The sequence below is a fragment of the Alternaria triticimaculans genome, assembly GCF_023758025.1.
Source record: "Alternaria triticimaculans strain BMP 0046 chromosome Unknown scaffold_17, whole genome shotgun sequence".
Lineage (NCBI taxonomy): Eukaryota > Fungi > Ascomycota > Dothideomycetes > Pleosporales > Pleosporaceae > Alternaria > Alternaria triticimaculans.
Window position 1 is genome coordinate 355,783 of NW_026055974.1, and position 12,545 is coordinate 368,327.

General features: G+C 53.3%; 4 protein-coding genes across 4 annotated transcripts; 1 reads left to right on the plus strand and 3 right to left on the minus strand.

The window, feature by feature from the left end:
• Positions 1–661: 661 nt before the first annotated feature.
• J4E78_008892 (uncharacterized protein) lies at positions 662–4,150 on the minus strand (the record flags this gene model as incomplete). Its single annotated transcript, XM_049369491.1, has 3 exons — positions 662–988; positions 1,039–3,439; positions 3,489–4,150. 3 exons carry the CDS (start codon positions 4,148–4,150, stop codon positions 662–664), a joined length of 3,390 nt encoding a protein of 1,129 aa, XP_049218815.1.
• Positions 4,151–5,316: 1,166 nt separating this feature from the next.
• Positions 5,317–6,265, minus strand: J4E78_008893 (uncharacterized protein; the record flags this gene model as incomplete). Its single annotated transcript, XM_049369492.1, has 3 exons — positions 5,317–5,484; positions 5,543–6,118; positions 6,170–6,265. The coding sequence occupies 3 exons, from the start codon at positions 6,263–6,265 to the stop codon at positions 5,317–5,319; spliced, it is 840 nt and encodes a 279-aa protein (XP_049218816.1).
• Positions 6,266–6,675: 410 nt separating this feature from the next.
• J4E78_008894 (uncharacterized protein) lies at positions 6,676–8,254 on the minus strand (the record flags this gene model as incomplete). Its single annotated transcript, XM_049369493.1, has 2 exons — positions 6,676–7,761; positions 7,811–8,254. 2 exons carry the CDS (start codon positions 8,252–8,254, stop codon positions 6,676–6,678), a joined length of 1,530 nt encoding a protein of 509 aa, XP_049218817.1.
• Positions 8,255–9,172: 918 nt separating this feature from the next.
• J4E78_008895 (uncharacterized protein) lies at positions 9,173–10,246 on the plus strand (the record flags this gene model as incomplete). The annotated part of the gene is made up of 2 exons (XM_049369494.1): positions 9,173–9,413; positions 9,567–10,246. 2 exons carry the CDS (start codon positions 9,173–9,175, stop codon positions 10,244–10,246), a joined length of 921 nt encoding a protein of 306 aa, XP_049218818.1.
• Positions 10,247–12,545: the final 2,299 nt, after the last annotated feature.

A 12,545-nucleotide genomic window follows, 5' to 3' on the forward strand; every position in this document is an offset into this window, starting at 1 on the left:
GCTTTGCCGAGTCCTGGGTGGTTGTGAGTAGCAGAGGTAATACGATTAGTTGGTGATTAGATGGCCTCTACGTGGAGTTTATGTATCATAGGCAACAGTTGTAGGTATTACTCAAACTGGCGATAAGGTGATGGGAGTCGGAGCATGGGTCGCGGCGTCGCGCGCATATGACGTGGGAGCTCCAAAAGAAAAGAGCTCCCCGGTCCGTCAAGTGGGGTCACACCACTCCGCCGATCAGCCCGAGCCTCGAAGGATCGTCTGGCGAACTCCAACACCGGCCACCGGCACGTTCCTGGCATCGCACGACCTTTTCGTCGCTTGAATTGGTGTCGGTTGCATGCCAACAATGGCCAAGATGGCGAGACATTGCCTGCGCCAGGGTCACCGTACGACTATTGTGACATGTTCTTCTTAGCCATCACCCCACGCGGCCTCTTCCGGCGAAGGCGTCCCAGCATCACGATCACAGGGAGGTACGATTGGCCGCGAATTACAATGATTTATAGGTATCACTCTATGTCGAACCAAACGCGTCCAATCGCTGTGCAGATGCTCAATCACCTTTTCCTCACGAACCCAAGCGTTTCCAAGCGCATGCTATGACTGCATTACCAAATCCAAAGACTCCAACCTGCAAACATCTATCGTTACCACTTCAGCTCTAGAAAGCACCAACCTCCTGACCCTCCCTTGCCAGCGTCTCAAACACCCTTGGTGGCAGCTTGTATTTGATCAATCCAGCAAAGACCATGAGGTCCTTTGCCTTCTGCAGAAGTTGATCAGCGAGAACCTTACGCATCTTGTCCTCGAATTGTCCGGACAGAAGACGCTCACGATGTCTCGAGCAGCAGCCAATGCACCAGAGAAGGACGTTGCCAATGTTGCGTGAGATCTCTTGTGGGTATGAGTTGAAGCTGTTGGCGGTGGCACGGATGTCGCTGACATTGCCGTTGGCGGACAGGGGAAGGATGCGGAGGTTTTCGATTTGCTGCGGAATGTTAGTGACTGATCGTGAAAAACGGAGATGGGAGAACTTACGCCGAGTGCGGCCATGAAGTCACCGGCTTCAATGATCTTCTTCGCGTTGTTGAGCTGGAATAGTATTCCAACTGTGTCGCGGTTCATCTGCGACACCTTCCTCCACCATAGGCTGTTCGCGTCGTACAACGCAAGAACCTTCTGCGCGAGCTCGACAGGATCGTCTGTTCCCAGCATGCTCAAGCTCGACGAAGTCAGATCAGTTCGTTGTTGTTGCTGCTGTTGTGACTCGGCAGCTGTCAGACGCGGCTTCAACGGCTCCAGACGGAGAGGCTCTTGACCGAGTTCTACAGAGAGTGCCTCAGCCAGCGCGCGGTTCAGGATCGTTACGACACTGTCGTACTCGCCGGCAAGATGGCAGAGCAGAATGGCGTCGTTGATGCGTCCGTTGTCGTCTGCCATCCTCGCGGCTTCGCTAGTAATGGTGTTCAACAAGCCCATCTCGCCATCTAGCTTGAGCAACGGCACACGTTCCTGGATAAGACCCGGTGTCGTCTCGCCGTTGGATTTGACGTCACCCAACAAGGTAGAGAACTCGCGTGTCTCAAGAACAAGTTCGCGAAGAGCTTCGTGGCAGAGCTCTGCCTGTTGTCGGCCTGCTTCGCCTGGTAGATCCGCATTCATGCAGATCAGCACCAAGTAGTCGGCCGCAGCATCAGCTCGTGCAGCACGGAAGTCGCTTGTGTAGTGGCCGACGATGCGTCCAAAGTTAAGCTGTGGTTGTTGTCGAGTAGTGAAGGTCATGATCTCTCCGCCTGCAGTCGTCCAGTCCGACACGCGGATGAGGCCGTAGTAGTCTAGAGCTACCGCGAAATGAACCGCAGAGACGTAGTTGTGAGAGTACAGGTAGTTGATAGCTGGCTCGAACAGACCAGCCAGGGTAGCGAGATAGAAGTAAACTCCATAGCCGCCCGATGATTCAGCGTCGTCGTTCATGAAGTGGCGCTGGCCGATGTCTTTGATAACTGTTCTCAGTTCTTCCAAGCCAAAGATCTCGCCGGCATTTTCCTCAGCGCGATTACCCTCGCGGGCCAGGTTGAACTGCAGCCATACCCAGTCGTCCATGTTCTCCCTGATCGGCTCCAGGTTGCGCTTGCTCATGTCACATCGACCAACGATCTTGTAGCAAGCCATTCGGTAAGGGTCCTCTGGCGTCTTCAAGCGAGTCCTCTGGGCATGTGTGTGAGCGACCTTCTGTTGCGTATCGGGGTTCAGTCTTCGGTCCGGATCGCTGGCGTATTGGGATATCGCTGCCTGAAAGTTTCGGTCGGTGTTCTGGAAGAAGTTCCTCTTCTCTCGTACATATTCAGCAGCCTCGGTAAGAAGACCACCCTTCAGGAGGAAGAATATGATGATCCAGGGGAACTCTTCGCCAGCTTCGCCTATTCGCTGGAATAGCTCAGTATCTGCGCCAAGCTCCTTGAATGCAGCCTTTGCTCTCACGAAGCCTCGGATTTTGTTGAGCATAGAGGGAACACCACCAACGAGCGCCTCTGCAGGGTTTCTCCGCAGAACATCTTCCACTTGTTCCAGGAACCTGCTTTCCAGGTACTTTCGAGACCCATCGAGTATACGCTTGCGCATGCGAACGCTAGCAGCAGAGTTTGGTTGTTCGTCCAAGTAGTCTTTGGCGAAACTTCGCTCCCTCGGTTGGTTCGAGCCAGGGTTGGAGGCCTCCAGTTCGGTCTTCTCGCCGGTGATGGAGATAAGCGTTCCGTAGGCGCGTGTGAAATGGTCTGAGTATTCTGTACCGGCAGCCTTCTCTACATCGGAGAACGCATGAAGTACCGAGAATGTACTCTCCCGCAGCCTGGACTCGTTAAGCTTCTTGACCTCTTCCATGAACTTCTCCTGCTTGTCGCGAGCGTATCGATCTTGAGGAGCAGCTTGTCCGCCCATGACTGACTTGTCGGACGAATCGCGCCCACCAAGCACGCTCTGGGAAGCACCGAGAACAGGCGGTCCAGCAGCAGATGCTCCAAAGGTCGATCGTCCGTTGACAGATGCACCGTTGGGACCCATGGAACGACCCTTGCGTCCTGTTGCACGTCCAAAAGCTCCGCGAGCTGTGCTGCCGAATGCGCCGCTCTGAGATGCTGCCATGTCTTCGCTCTGTCGGCCAAGCCCAAAGTGTTCGTAGATCCTTTGCCTCTGCTTGTCCCATTCAATCTGAACATTGTCTTCGAGGAACGTGTCGAAGTCGCGCTTGGATTGCTCGAGTCCTTCCTGGATAAGCGCCAGGGTCGATTGCGAGTGCAGGTTGGAGATGTAGCCGTCAACGTCGTTGTCGAAGAGGTTCTGTGCCTGACCGGGAGCTGCGAGGACGCTCTGCGAGGAGAATTGGTTGAGGTCGTGGAGGGTGCTACCCATCTTCACGCCTGAGGCGGAGAGTAGGTAGTGTCTGGAAGCAGTCAGCATAAGATAACATGTCACGATCGTGTTCAACTTACGCAGCGCGATCCTGTGAGCGATCCTGGACCTGGTCGGCTGAGGGACCGCCAGCGCCCAGGTTGCGCACCTTGCGTGCGATGTCTCCAAGGCCCAACTGCAAGGACGGCAGCTCGTCGAAGTTGGTCGTGCCATTCTCGCCAGCATTGCGCTTTCGCCCACGCTCGAGCAAATTATCGAAGTGGGCTGAGCGACCGGTGCCAGCGTTTGCCTGGGCCAGTGACGTGCCCTGTTGTTGCTGCTGCTGTTGTTGGGGTTGCTGCTGGTTCGAGGTAGCGCCGAAGAGAGACGATTGACCGAATCCGCTCGTTTGTTGCGCGTTGTTGGTTGTTGATTGCGACGCCGTGTTGTTGAACAGCCCAAGGCTGCTGGGCTGCGTTTGTGTTTGCGGCTGCGAAGTCGATCCGGCGCCAGCGAACAGTGAGGATGTCGTGGTCGTAGCTGGCTTTGCTCCGCCCAATCCACTGAAAAGTCCGCCTCCTAAGCCTCCAGAGCTTGGTGCCTGTGTCGTACCAGATTGCGCATTCGAAGTACCGCCGCCTAGGTTGCCAAACAAGCTTGATCCAGTACCGCCTGATCCGCCCGTTGCTGTGCCAAACAGTCCTCCGCCGGATGCGCCAGTAGAGGCGGGCTGCGAGCCTCCAAGATTGCCGAAAAGCGACATGGTGGTGTATTGGGCGGTGTTGTTGATGGTCCCGAAAACAAACCTGGAGAAACGAGATCGCGTTGTTCAAGCTTGAGAGCTCGGACCCTCGCGATCCCTGTCTTTCAGGTACCGCGTCGTGTGAAAGGACTAGTACCACATCATCTTCTCAAAGCACCACGAGATTGAAATACGATCTCTGCCACGTGCATGCTCTACCTCAACCCGGTGCGAGGAGGGTTTACATGCTTGATGGAAATTTGGCACAGCAGGTGCATGGCCACGCCTGGCATTCCAAAGATGAGCCAAATGCGAGCGGGTGCATGACCGAATGATATAAAACTTTGTATGCTAGGTAGTAGCGACACGCAAACGACTATACACACGCTCAAGCTCTACCATGCGGTGTATGACGATCTTGTCTCTGCAATCTGCGCTAGCAAACGACTGATTACATGGGCTCTTCAAAAGCGATGACTTCTCGAGATAATCTCGAAACACTGCCATCACTTCTTAGCAATACACTTCCCTAACAATATGGCCGGACGTTTGCCTTATCTACCATCTTTCAGTATTCCTCTCCCAGAGCCGTGGAGACACGGACCTGCCCAATACTCTCGAGGTCATCCCGATCTGCCCAATGGATGGTATCAAGACGGTCGAAAACTACATAATGTGAAAAGTTCGAAAGCTTTCATCTGGCCGAAAGACGGTAGAAAGGGTACCAAATTAGGACGCTTCAAAGATATCTTCCAAGGCAAAGGCCCCGATATGTTCGTCACCTGTGCGGCTGATCCGAAAGACTTCATGGCCAACCGTCCATCGCGGGCTCAATGGACCAGACACACCCACCTCGACGGCCCTCACCAGCTCGGCTTCCGCGCTTCGAAGTTTGCTCCCTGGACAGAAGGGGGTATGTTGTCAGGTGGGCGTTCGCGGAAAGAGGCCTACGATTTCCGGACCAGAAAGTACGTGAAGCGATACCCTCGAATGTGGACGGATGCGGTCTGGCAATCAGAACCATACAAGAACAGGGAATACAATACATTCCCCGAAGCTATTCGGTACATGGACGGAATCTGGTGGCAAGATGCGCAACACTTGCCAGCGAATCGGGGTGGGCCACCCGAGAACGAACTTGGGGAGCAGTGGTTCTTCGCTTAAGACGATTCATCTTCGGAGTCTGTTCAGATACAGCCTTCATGAAAAGCTTCCCACACGGTTTCAAGAGCATCAGTCGTTCCAGCGACCTGTTTACTTCGTCGCGCAGTAGGCGTCAACGCCGAGTCATCCAGAAGTTTTCCGCATTTAGCACACGACGTTCCTTTCACAGTCTTGTACGCAGCAATCATATCCTGTAATAATTAGCATCCACCCAAAACATGCTCATGCCACACAATCCCATGTACATACCAAAAGATACTTCAAATCATCTGAGTTCGACCGTGATGCAATACATCTTGTGATAGCTAAAAAGGGCTCCGTAGTCCCCAAACACTCTGCGTTGAGTTTGTGCCGTCCGTTCGTGTCGCGCTCGATGCCAACGCGGAATTTCAACATGACGGAGCCGGATACGAAGCGTGTCTGGATGCTGCGATCCTCATCATTTGTCTCCACCTTGAGATTCGGATGCGCCTTCCTGAACTCGACCACAATCCTCTCGATATCCTCGTCAGTGACGATAGCACCGGTATCCTCTTTATTGTCCCCTCCCTGATTTTTCGCCGACTCCTTCGCCTTCCGTGCTCTTTCCGTCCAGCCATGAGAAGGTATCGAGACGCTTTCCGACAAATCCGCATTTGCGCCGAGGCTCTGCTTGACGTGTTCGAACGTGCTCTGTAATTCTGGTGACTTCCACTGGCTCTTGAGGGAATCGAGGTTCTTCTGTGAACCGAGTACGCCGTCAGCGTAGAGTTTATACGTCGCGGAACTGCGAGGGCGGTGGAAGGGCTCGATGATGCGGGGGATGGCTAGGCGCATGTCGCTGATCTATCGCATATTAACATAACTTATCCAGAGAAGGTGGCATGCGATCCTCACCTGCGCCTGGAGCTGCTCCAGTTGCGCGAGTGCTGCTGTACATTGCGCCTCGTCCCAGCCAGCGCCGGGCTGCGCTGCAACGTCAGGAGCGCCCATGGAATAATATCAAGATATAATCAAAAAGTAAAAGCGATGATGCGAAGGCGATTCAAAGGCGGGGATATGTGAAATAATAAGCTGCGATAATGTGAATGGTCGAGGCGTGCTGCGATTGAAGTGGAAAGAGCGACCCGTGGTTCAAGGACGCTTGACGATCGGAAGGTTCACCGGGCGCTCCTTCCCCACTCGCCGAACGCGTCTACGCGTAGTCACGATGCGGACAAAGGATGCCACATGGGCATACTTGATAGCGCAGAGCTGTGAATAATGGCACATATTGGATGGATGGATAGTCCAAAAATGTTTTGACTTGGTTCAAAGACGGCATCCCGCTGTAAGGATCGATTGACCATATTTGAAGAAATGTGTTGCGCCTAGATATATATACAATACAATCACAAGCTCCTCTATAACTTGGACTTCTCCTTCACAACACTCTCTTGAGGGCCGATGAGCGGGTCGTAGACATTCATGCCCAAAGTGTCATGAGGCACGGTAGCAGTGTGCATGCTGAGCCCTCTTGTGTCGAGCATCGAAGGGTTCAGGTCCGCAATGCTTGAAGCGCCAATCAAGCGCATGTTCATCTCCATCTCATCCTTCAGTAGCTGCATAGCACGGTCGACACCTGGCAAACCGTACGCAGACATGGCGTAAAGGAAAGGCCTACCGATGCCTACACCCTTGGCGCCGAGTGCGACAGCCTTGATAATGTCTGTCGCACGTCGAATACCGCCATCGATGTACACTTCGATGCGATCTTGCCAGCCGCGTGCGCGAAGAACTGGCATAACCTCTGCGAGTACCTCGACACCGGAGCGAGCGAAATCGAGTTGACGACCACCGTGGTTGGACAGGACAACACCGTCACAGCCAACCTCGACAGCGCGAATAACATCTTCAACACACTGCACACCCTTGAGGATGATAGGCATCTTGGTAATGCTCCTGAACCACGGGATATCTTTCCAGCTGAGGCTCGGGTCAATGAAGGACGAGATGGCTCGTGCGGCGCCTTGACTCCGGTCAACATTGTCGCCGCCGGTGCTCTGGACGTTGCTGCCGACATCGTCGAATTTGCTTCGCATGTCTTTCTCGCGACGACCGAGTTGCGGTGCATCGACTGTAATGAAGAGACCCTTGCAGCCGCGTTTCTCGGCGTGCTGGACAATGCGCTTTGTGACTTCCCGATCCTTGTTGACGTACAGTTGCAGCCATTGGACTTGACCGTCTTTTGCTTCGTCCATGATCTCGTCGAAGGAGCATGACGCTAGTGTTGGTATCATCTGGACAACGTTGTGCTTGTGTGCGCCGCGCGTAAGGACGACCTCTCCCTCTGGGTTACCGAGCTTGCCCAGCGCTGTCGCGGTGACATAGAAGGGGATGTCGACTTTGGTGCCGAGCATTGTGGTGGACATATCGACCTTCTCGACATCGATGAGTACGCGTGGTCGGAACCAGATCTTGTGGAATGCGCTGTGGTTTTCTCGTAGTGTCTGTCGAAGTTAGCTCGGGCAATGGCGGTTATCGTTGAGAGAGACGTACGATCTCGTCGTCGGCACCACTGGAGTAGTATGCCCATGCCGTCTTCTTCATGACCTTGCGCGCGACGGCCTCAAAGTCCATCAAGTTGTAGCATTGCTCCAGAATAGGCATGCGCGCAATGCGCTCCTGCCTCGCTTCCTCATCTGGATCAATCTCCTTTGCCTCTTCCTTGACGGTGTTCATGTCCACCTCGCCCAAGTGCTTGGACTTGTCGAGATACTTGTCGAGCGTGTCGGGCGGGTGGATTGGCTCGAATGCCTCAGTGCCGTCCTTGCCAGCATACTTCAAGACAATCTTCTGGCCTCCGGGATGCTCAGGCAGGAACTCGGTGACATCGTAGGCGCGGCCGTGGATGATGACCCAGCATGATTCGGCGTTGTTGTGCTGGGCGACCTGCTCGCCGGTGAGCTTCACCTTCTGGGTGTTGTTGCTGTCGTGGTTCATCGTGGCGGCGGTGTGTTGAGCGCGAAATGTTGAAGGGCAGGTAATCAAGACGCGAAGATAGGCCAGAAAATATATGGAGCCGATCTAGGTTATTTCCAGACACTAGAGGGCTTGGACGAGCGGAAGGGCCAGGTTGGTGACGGCAGCATGTTTGGGGTAATAGCTCGGTACATTCATCCCCGCGGCCTTCGGATGCTGGTCGCGGAGACGCATCTGAGTTAGCACCCTAGCCCATGAGCTCGTGGCGAGATCGATTCCGGGCTTGTCGCATTAGGCATCCCGTCTCGGTCCTTCGCAGGCGGTTTTCTTGAGGATATATGTGTTGGCCAGGGACTCTCGTTCGTTGAGGGAGCTGAGTTGGGGTAGGTATTAACGTTCTCGTCGGTCGCGTGGAAGACTCCGTGCTGCTCCGAAACGCGGGGAAGAGACAGCTGGCTGGGCATGACGTGCATTGTTGACTGCCCGACACACAGCATCAACATGGCGCGTCATCCCCTGGATGATTATCAGTCCCCAGGGCTGCGATCACGATGGGCATTCACATTCCCATCTGGGACGCACCCTTCTCAGATCTGATTCACATTGGCTTAAGGCGCCTGTCACATGGCTCCCCTAGCCAAGAGAATCGGTGCAAGCGCCAAACGCAGCTGGGCTGTCATTCGGGCACTCACCTCCTGCCTAATATTCTCAGATACCCTCTACGTCAATCCTCTGCCTCTTCTCACATCTGCCGGCGATTCTTTCTCACTGCTCGCCATGCAACTTGTTCTCCCGCCGCCTCCCACGCATTTCCTTTCTTTCTTGCTCCGAGGCACCGCGACCGCGCATATCTGAGCGGACCCCACAACACCGCTTGCCGCCCCATCCCTGCACCGCCAACACCGACGTATACAAATAGATTTGGCGTAATACGGCGATATGTCCAACAGTCTGGAAGCAAAGATCGTGGTCCTCGGTAGCCAAGGAGTTGGAAAAACTTCTCTCGTCCACCGATATGTCAAAAACGCTTTTACGCCTCCCACGACACAGTCCACCGTGGGTGCTTCCTTCTTGACAAAGAGGGTTGTGGATATCGACACCTCCACCGTGGTTCGGTTACAGATATGGGATACCGCAGGCCAGGAGCGCTTCCGGTCCATATCCAAGCTGTATTATAGGGGTACGTTAGTATTGTTCCTTTCGCCGAATCAAGTCTCATATTCTGTCGCAATACACATCGGGTCTCTTTCCACTATCTAGATACCCCACATTCGGCAGCCGAGTTCGGTCTACTATGAGCAAACGTTCAGCGCAGAACTAACATTTTCTCTAGGCGCAAATGCTGCAGTACTATGTTACGACATCACCGATCCATATTCGTTCGAGGAGATGGGCCGCTGGTTCAAGGAACTCAAGACAAACCTTGGAGAGGACGTGATCCTCCATGTGGTAGGAACGAAGTCAGACGTCGTAGCCGAAGACCCTACCAAGCGAAAAGTGCCCTTTGAGCGCTGCATCGAATACGTCGCCGAGAACCTCCACCCCACACAGAACGGACAACCACACAGTGCTGCAGCAAGCGGCTGGGGCTCTGTACCGGCAGCCTTCCACAGCGGTATGGCGTCACCACAGAGCAACCGATCGAGCGGCTTCTGGGGACAAGACTTGGGCTGGGACTGCTGCCACGAGATCAGCGCCAAAGATGGCGAGGGTGTAGACGAAGTCTTTCGCGTCATCACTCGCAAGCTGGTGGAACAGCAGCAGAAGAAGCTCGAGGAAGAACAACGGCAGTACGCCATGGCTGGTGTCACCCCTGCCATGGACAACAACGGCAATGTGGCTGGCTACTTCGATTACCCTGGAACGGGTAACGGAAGCTTCCGCTTAGGCACAGGTGACAAAAGGCGGAGCTGGCTGGGCTTCCCTACTACACCCAACGTCGCTGGACATCAGCAAGATTGGGAAGAAGACATCAATCGGGCGCAGAAGAGCAAGAGTGGCAGGTGTTGTTAAAATCTGCCCCAAATTGGCTCTTCGTCATACTCGTACGCTTGTTCGTACCTTCCATCATTACATTTCTTTCTCAGCGGGATATTATCACGACTAGATTCGTTTGAGGACACCCGCTTGCGTTTTCCTAACTCTCTCTTGTATGCGTCTCATCTCACGGCCATGCATGCTGTCGTTCCTCGATTACATCTCGGAGGCTTAATTTGTTGTTTCCTGTCTGTCTTTTGTAGCGAAGCGTTCGAGCGAGTTGTTTTGTATTGCATTTACAGCGGTCATGAGCGTGTTTGTTCTTCGTCTTCTATCGCGTTGTCTAAAGATCTTCTACTGGGAGATATGCGAGCTAGACGACGTCTTCAGTGTTGGATGCATAGCACGATAGTGGCCATCGCTAATGTCTCCATTATGATCTGTGTTAGTGTACTCAACGCTTCTTCATGAGACAATAGCACTGCTTTGTATTCCTGACAGTGTACTGCCGCTAAATCATCTTGATTACTCCAGCCGTCAGTCTTCCATGGCATTTCTTGTACACGTATGCATATGCGGCGGCTACTACCGTAGCTGAGTGCAGACGAAGCACCACTTTATCCGAGATTGGCTTGCGGCTGAGCGCACACATAGGTCTCACCGGTTCAGCTGACTGATTTAGCCCCCTTGGCACCAACATTAGCTTGGGGTCAGCTCACCCCCGTTGCAATCTTAGTTATAAACCTTTGTTTTGTTGGTAGACCACTCGATAGATTTGGAAGCGACGTCCCGCAACAGTCTGTTCAGTCGGCTTTGTCAGAGACGAGTCCTGCGGTATTCCTACTGTCAATCGCTTTGACACGTTTAGCAGCCCTTGTTGTATCTGCTCAATACCCTCGAACGAATTTAGCACCACTTTTGAGAGGATGTCTTGCGTACCATGTAGTGAAGTAGATCTTTATGCAGCCGAAGTACTATGCCAGACAGTCTATTGATGTTACACGGCTAACGCAGCACAGAGAACTGCAGCATATAGGAAGGGAGACAAGGTCAGCACGAGGGTCGTAACCATAGTCGACGGCAAAAGAGTTTGCGACAAATCTGAATGTAGTGTCATCGATTCGCGGTACAAATCGGGAAGAATCCAGTATCAACTTAAGAGCTCCGAGGGGACGATGTACCGTGCGGGTGCATGGATTTACGAAAAGGACCTCCGCCGTGTCTGAGTCCCGCATCTGCAGGCTGTCAGCCCACTACGCCACTGCATTACCAACCTAAGCGAGAACCCCAGCTGCATTCAGCGTCCAAGCAAACCTATTCTTCTCTCTTTTCGCGTCTCGTCCTCCTTGAATACACTGCCTCAATTGGTTTACCTAGGTATGGAACTAGAAAATGGGACTGAAGGTCGCTGCATTGTCGCACTTGATCGTGGGTTCGAGTTAGCTGACGGCGACTGATAGCACCTGAGCAACCAACACTCAAGGAAATCAATGACATACTCAGACAAACTCTGCCAGTACCTGGTGCGTCTTGAGCAGCTTTCAGCGATGGCTCAGCTGATATCAGCACGCCTCTAGGAGATGAATACGCGCGAGGCTACCCTTTACAAGCAGCGTACCAATCAAGTGATCCGAGCCAATCCATCTATCGTGGTTTCGGCTACCTTCATTCCCGCGTCATCCTCGAGCTTCAGGAACAACTACGCGAGCTTGAGGAGGAACTCAAAGATTTGGACGACGATCATGCCTTCTCCAACGATTCCATGGAGAATTTGCGCGTCAGCTCCCGAATTGCTGACCAATACGCTGCTCGACAGGAGTATCAAGGTCGACGAAAACGTCCAACAACAAGTCAGTCCGATAATGGAGCAAGCAACAATGCAAGCCACATAGTGGATGGTGAAAAACATGGACAGGGGTTCAATAGCCCTATCCTTAGCAAACGAACCGTACTCCTGGCCAAAATCGAAGATAGGCTCCTCAGATACGACAAGATATTGATTAAAGCACGTGAGCTAGCTGAGTTCCAGCGACCCAACGACCGGGACTGGATAAACGCCCGTAGATGGTTTTGGAACAACAAACCCCTGTCCAACGAGCAAGAAGAGTTGTTCATCCAAATGAAGGAGGACCTTGTCACTTTGAAGCCAAGAGATGAATCTGGGAAGCTTGATAGCTGGATCGACCATGCCGTTACCAAACTACCTAAGAGTATGGGTGCGGTGAGTATCTTGATCGCGTATTAGGGGGAAATCATGCTAACCCCTCGGCATCAGTTGTTTATCAATACATCGCCGAAGGGATTCCAGGATCCATATTTGAGATACACGCATAAT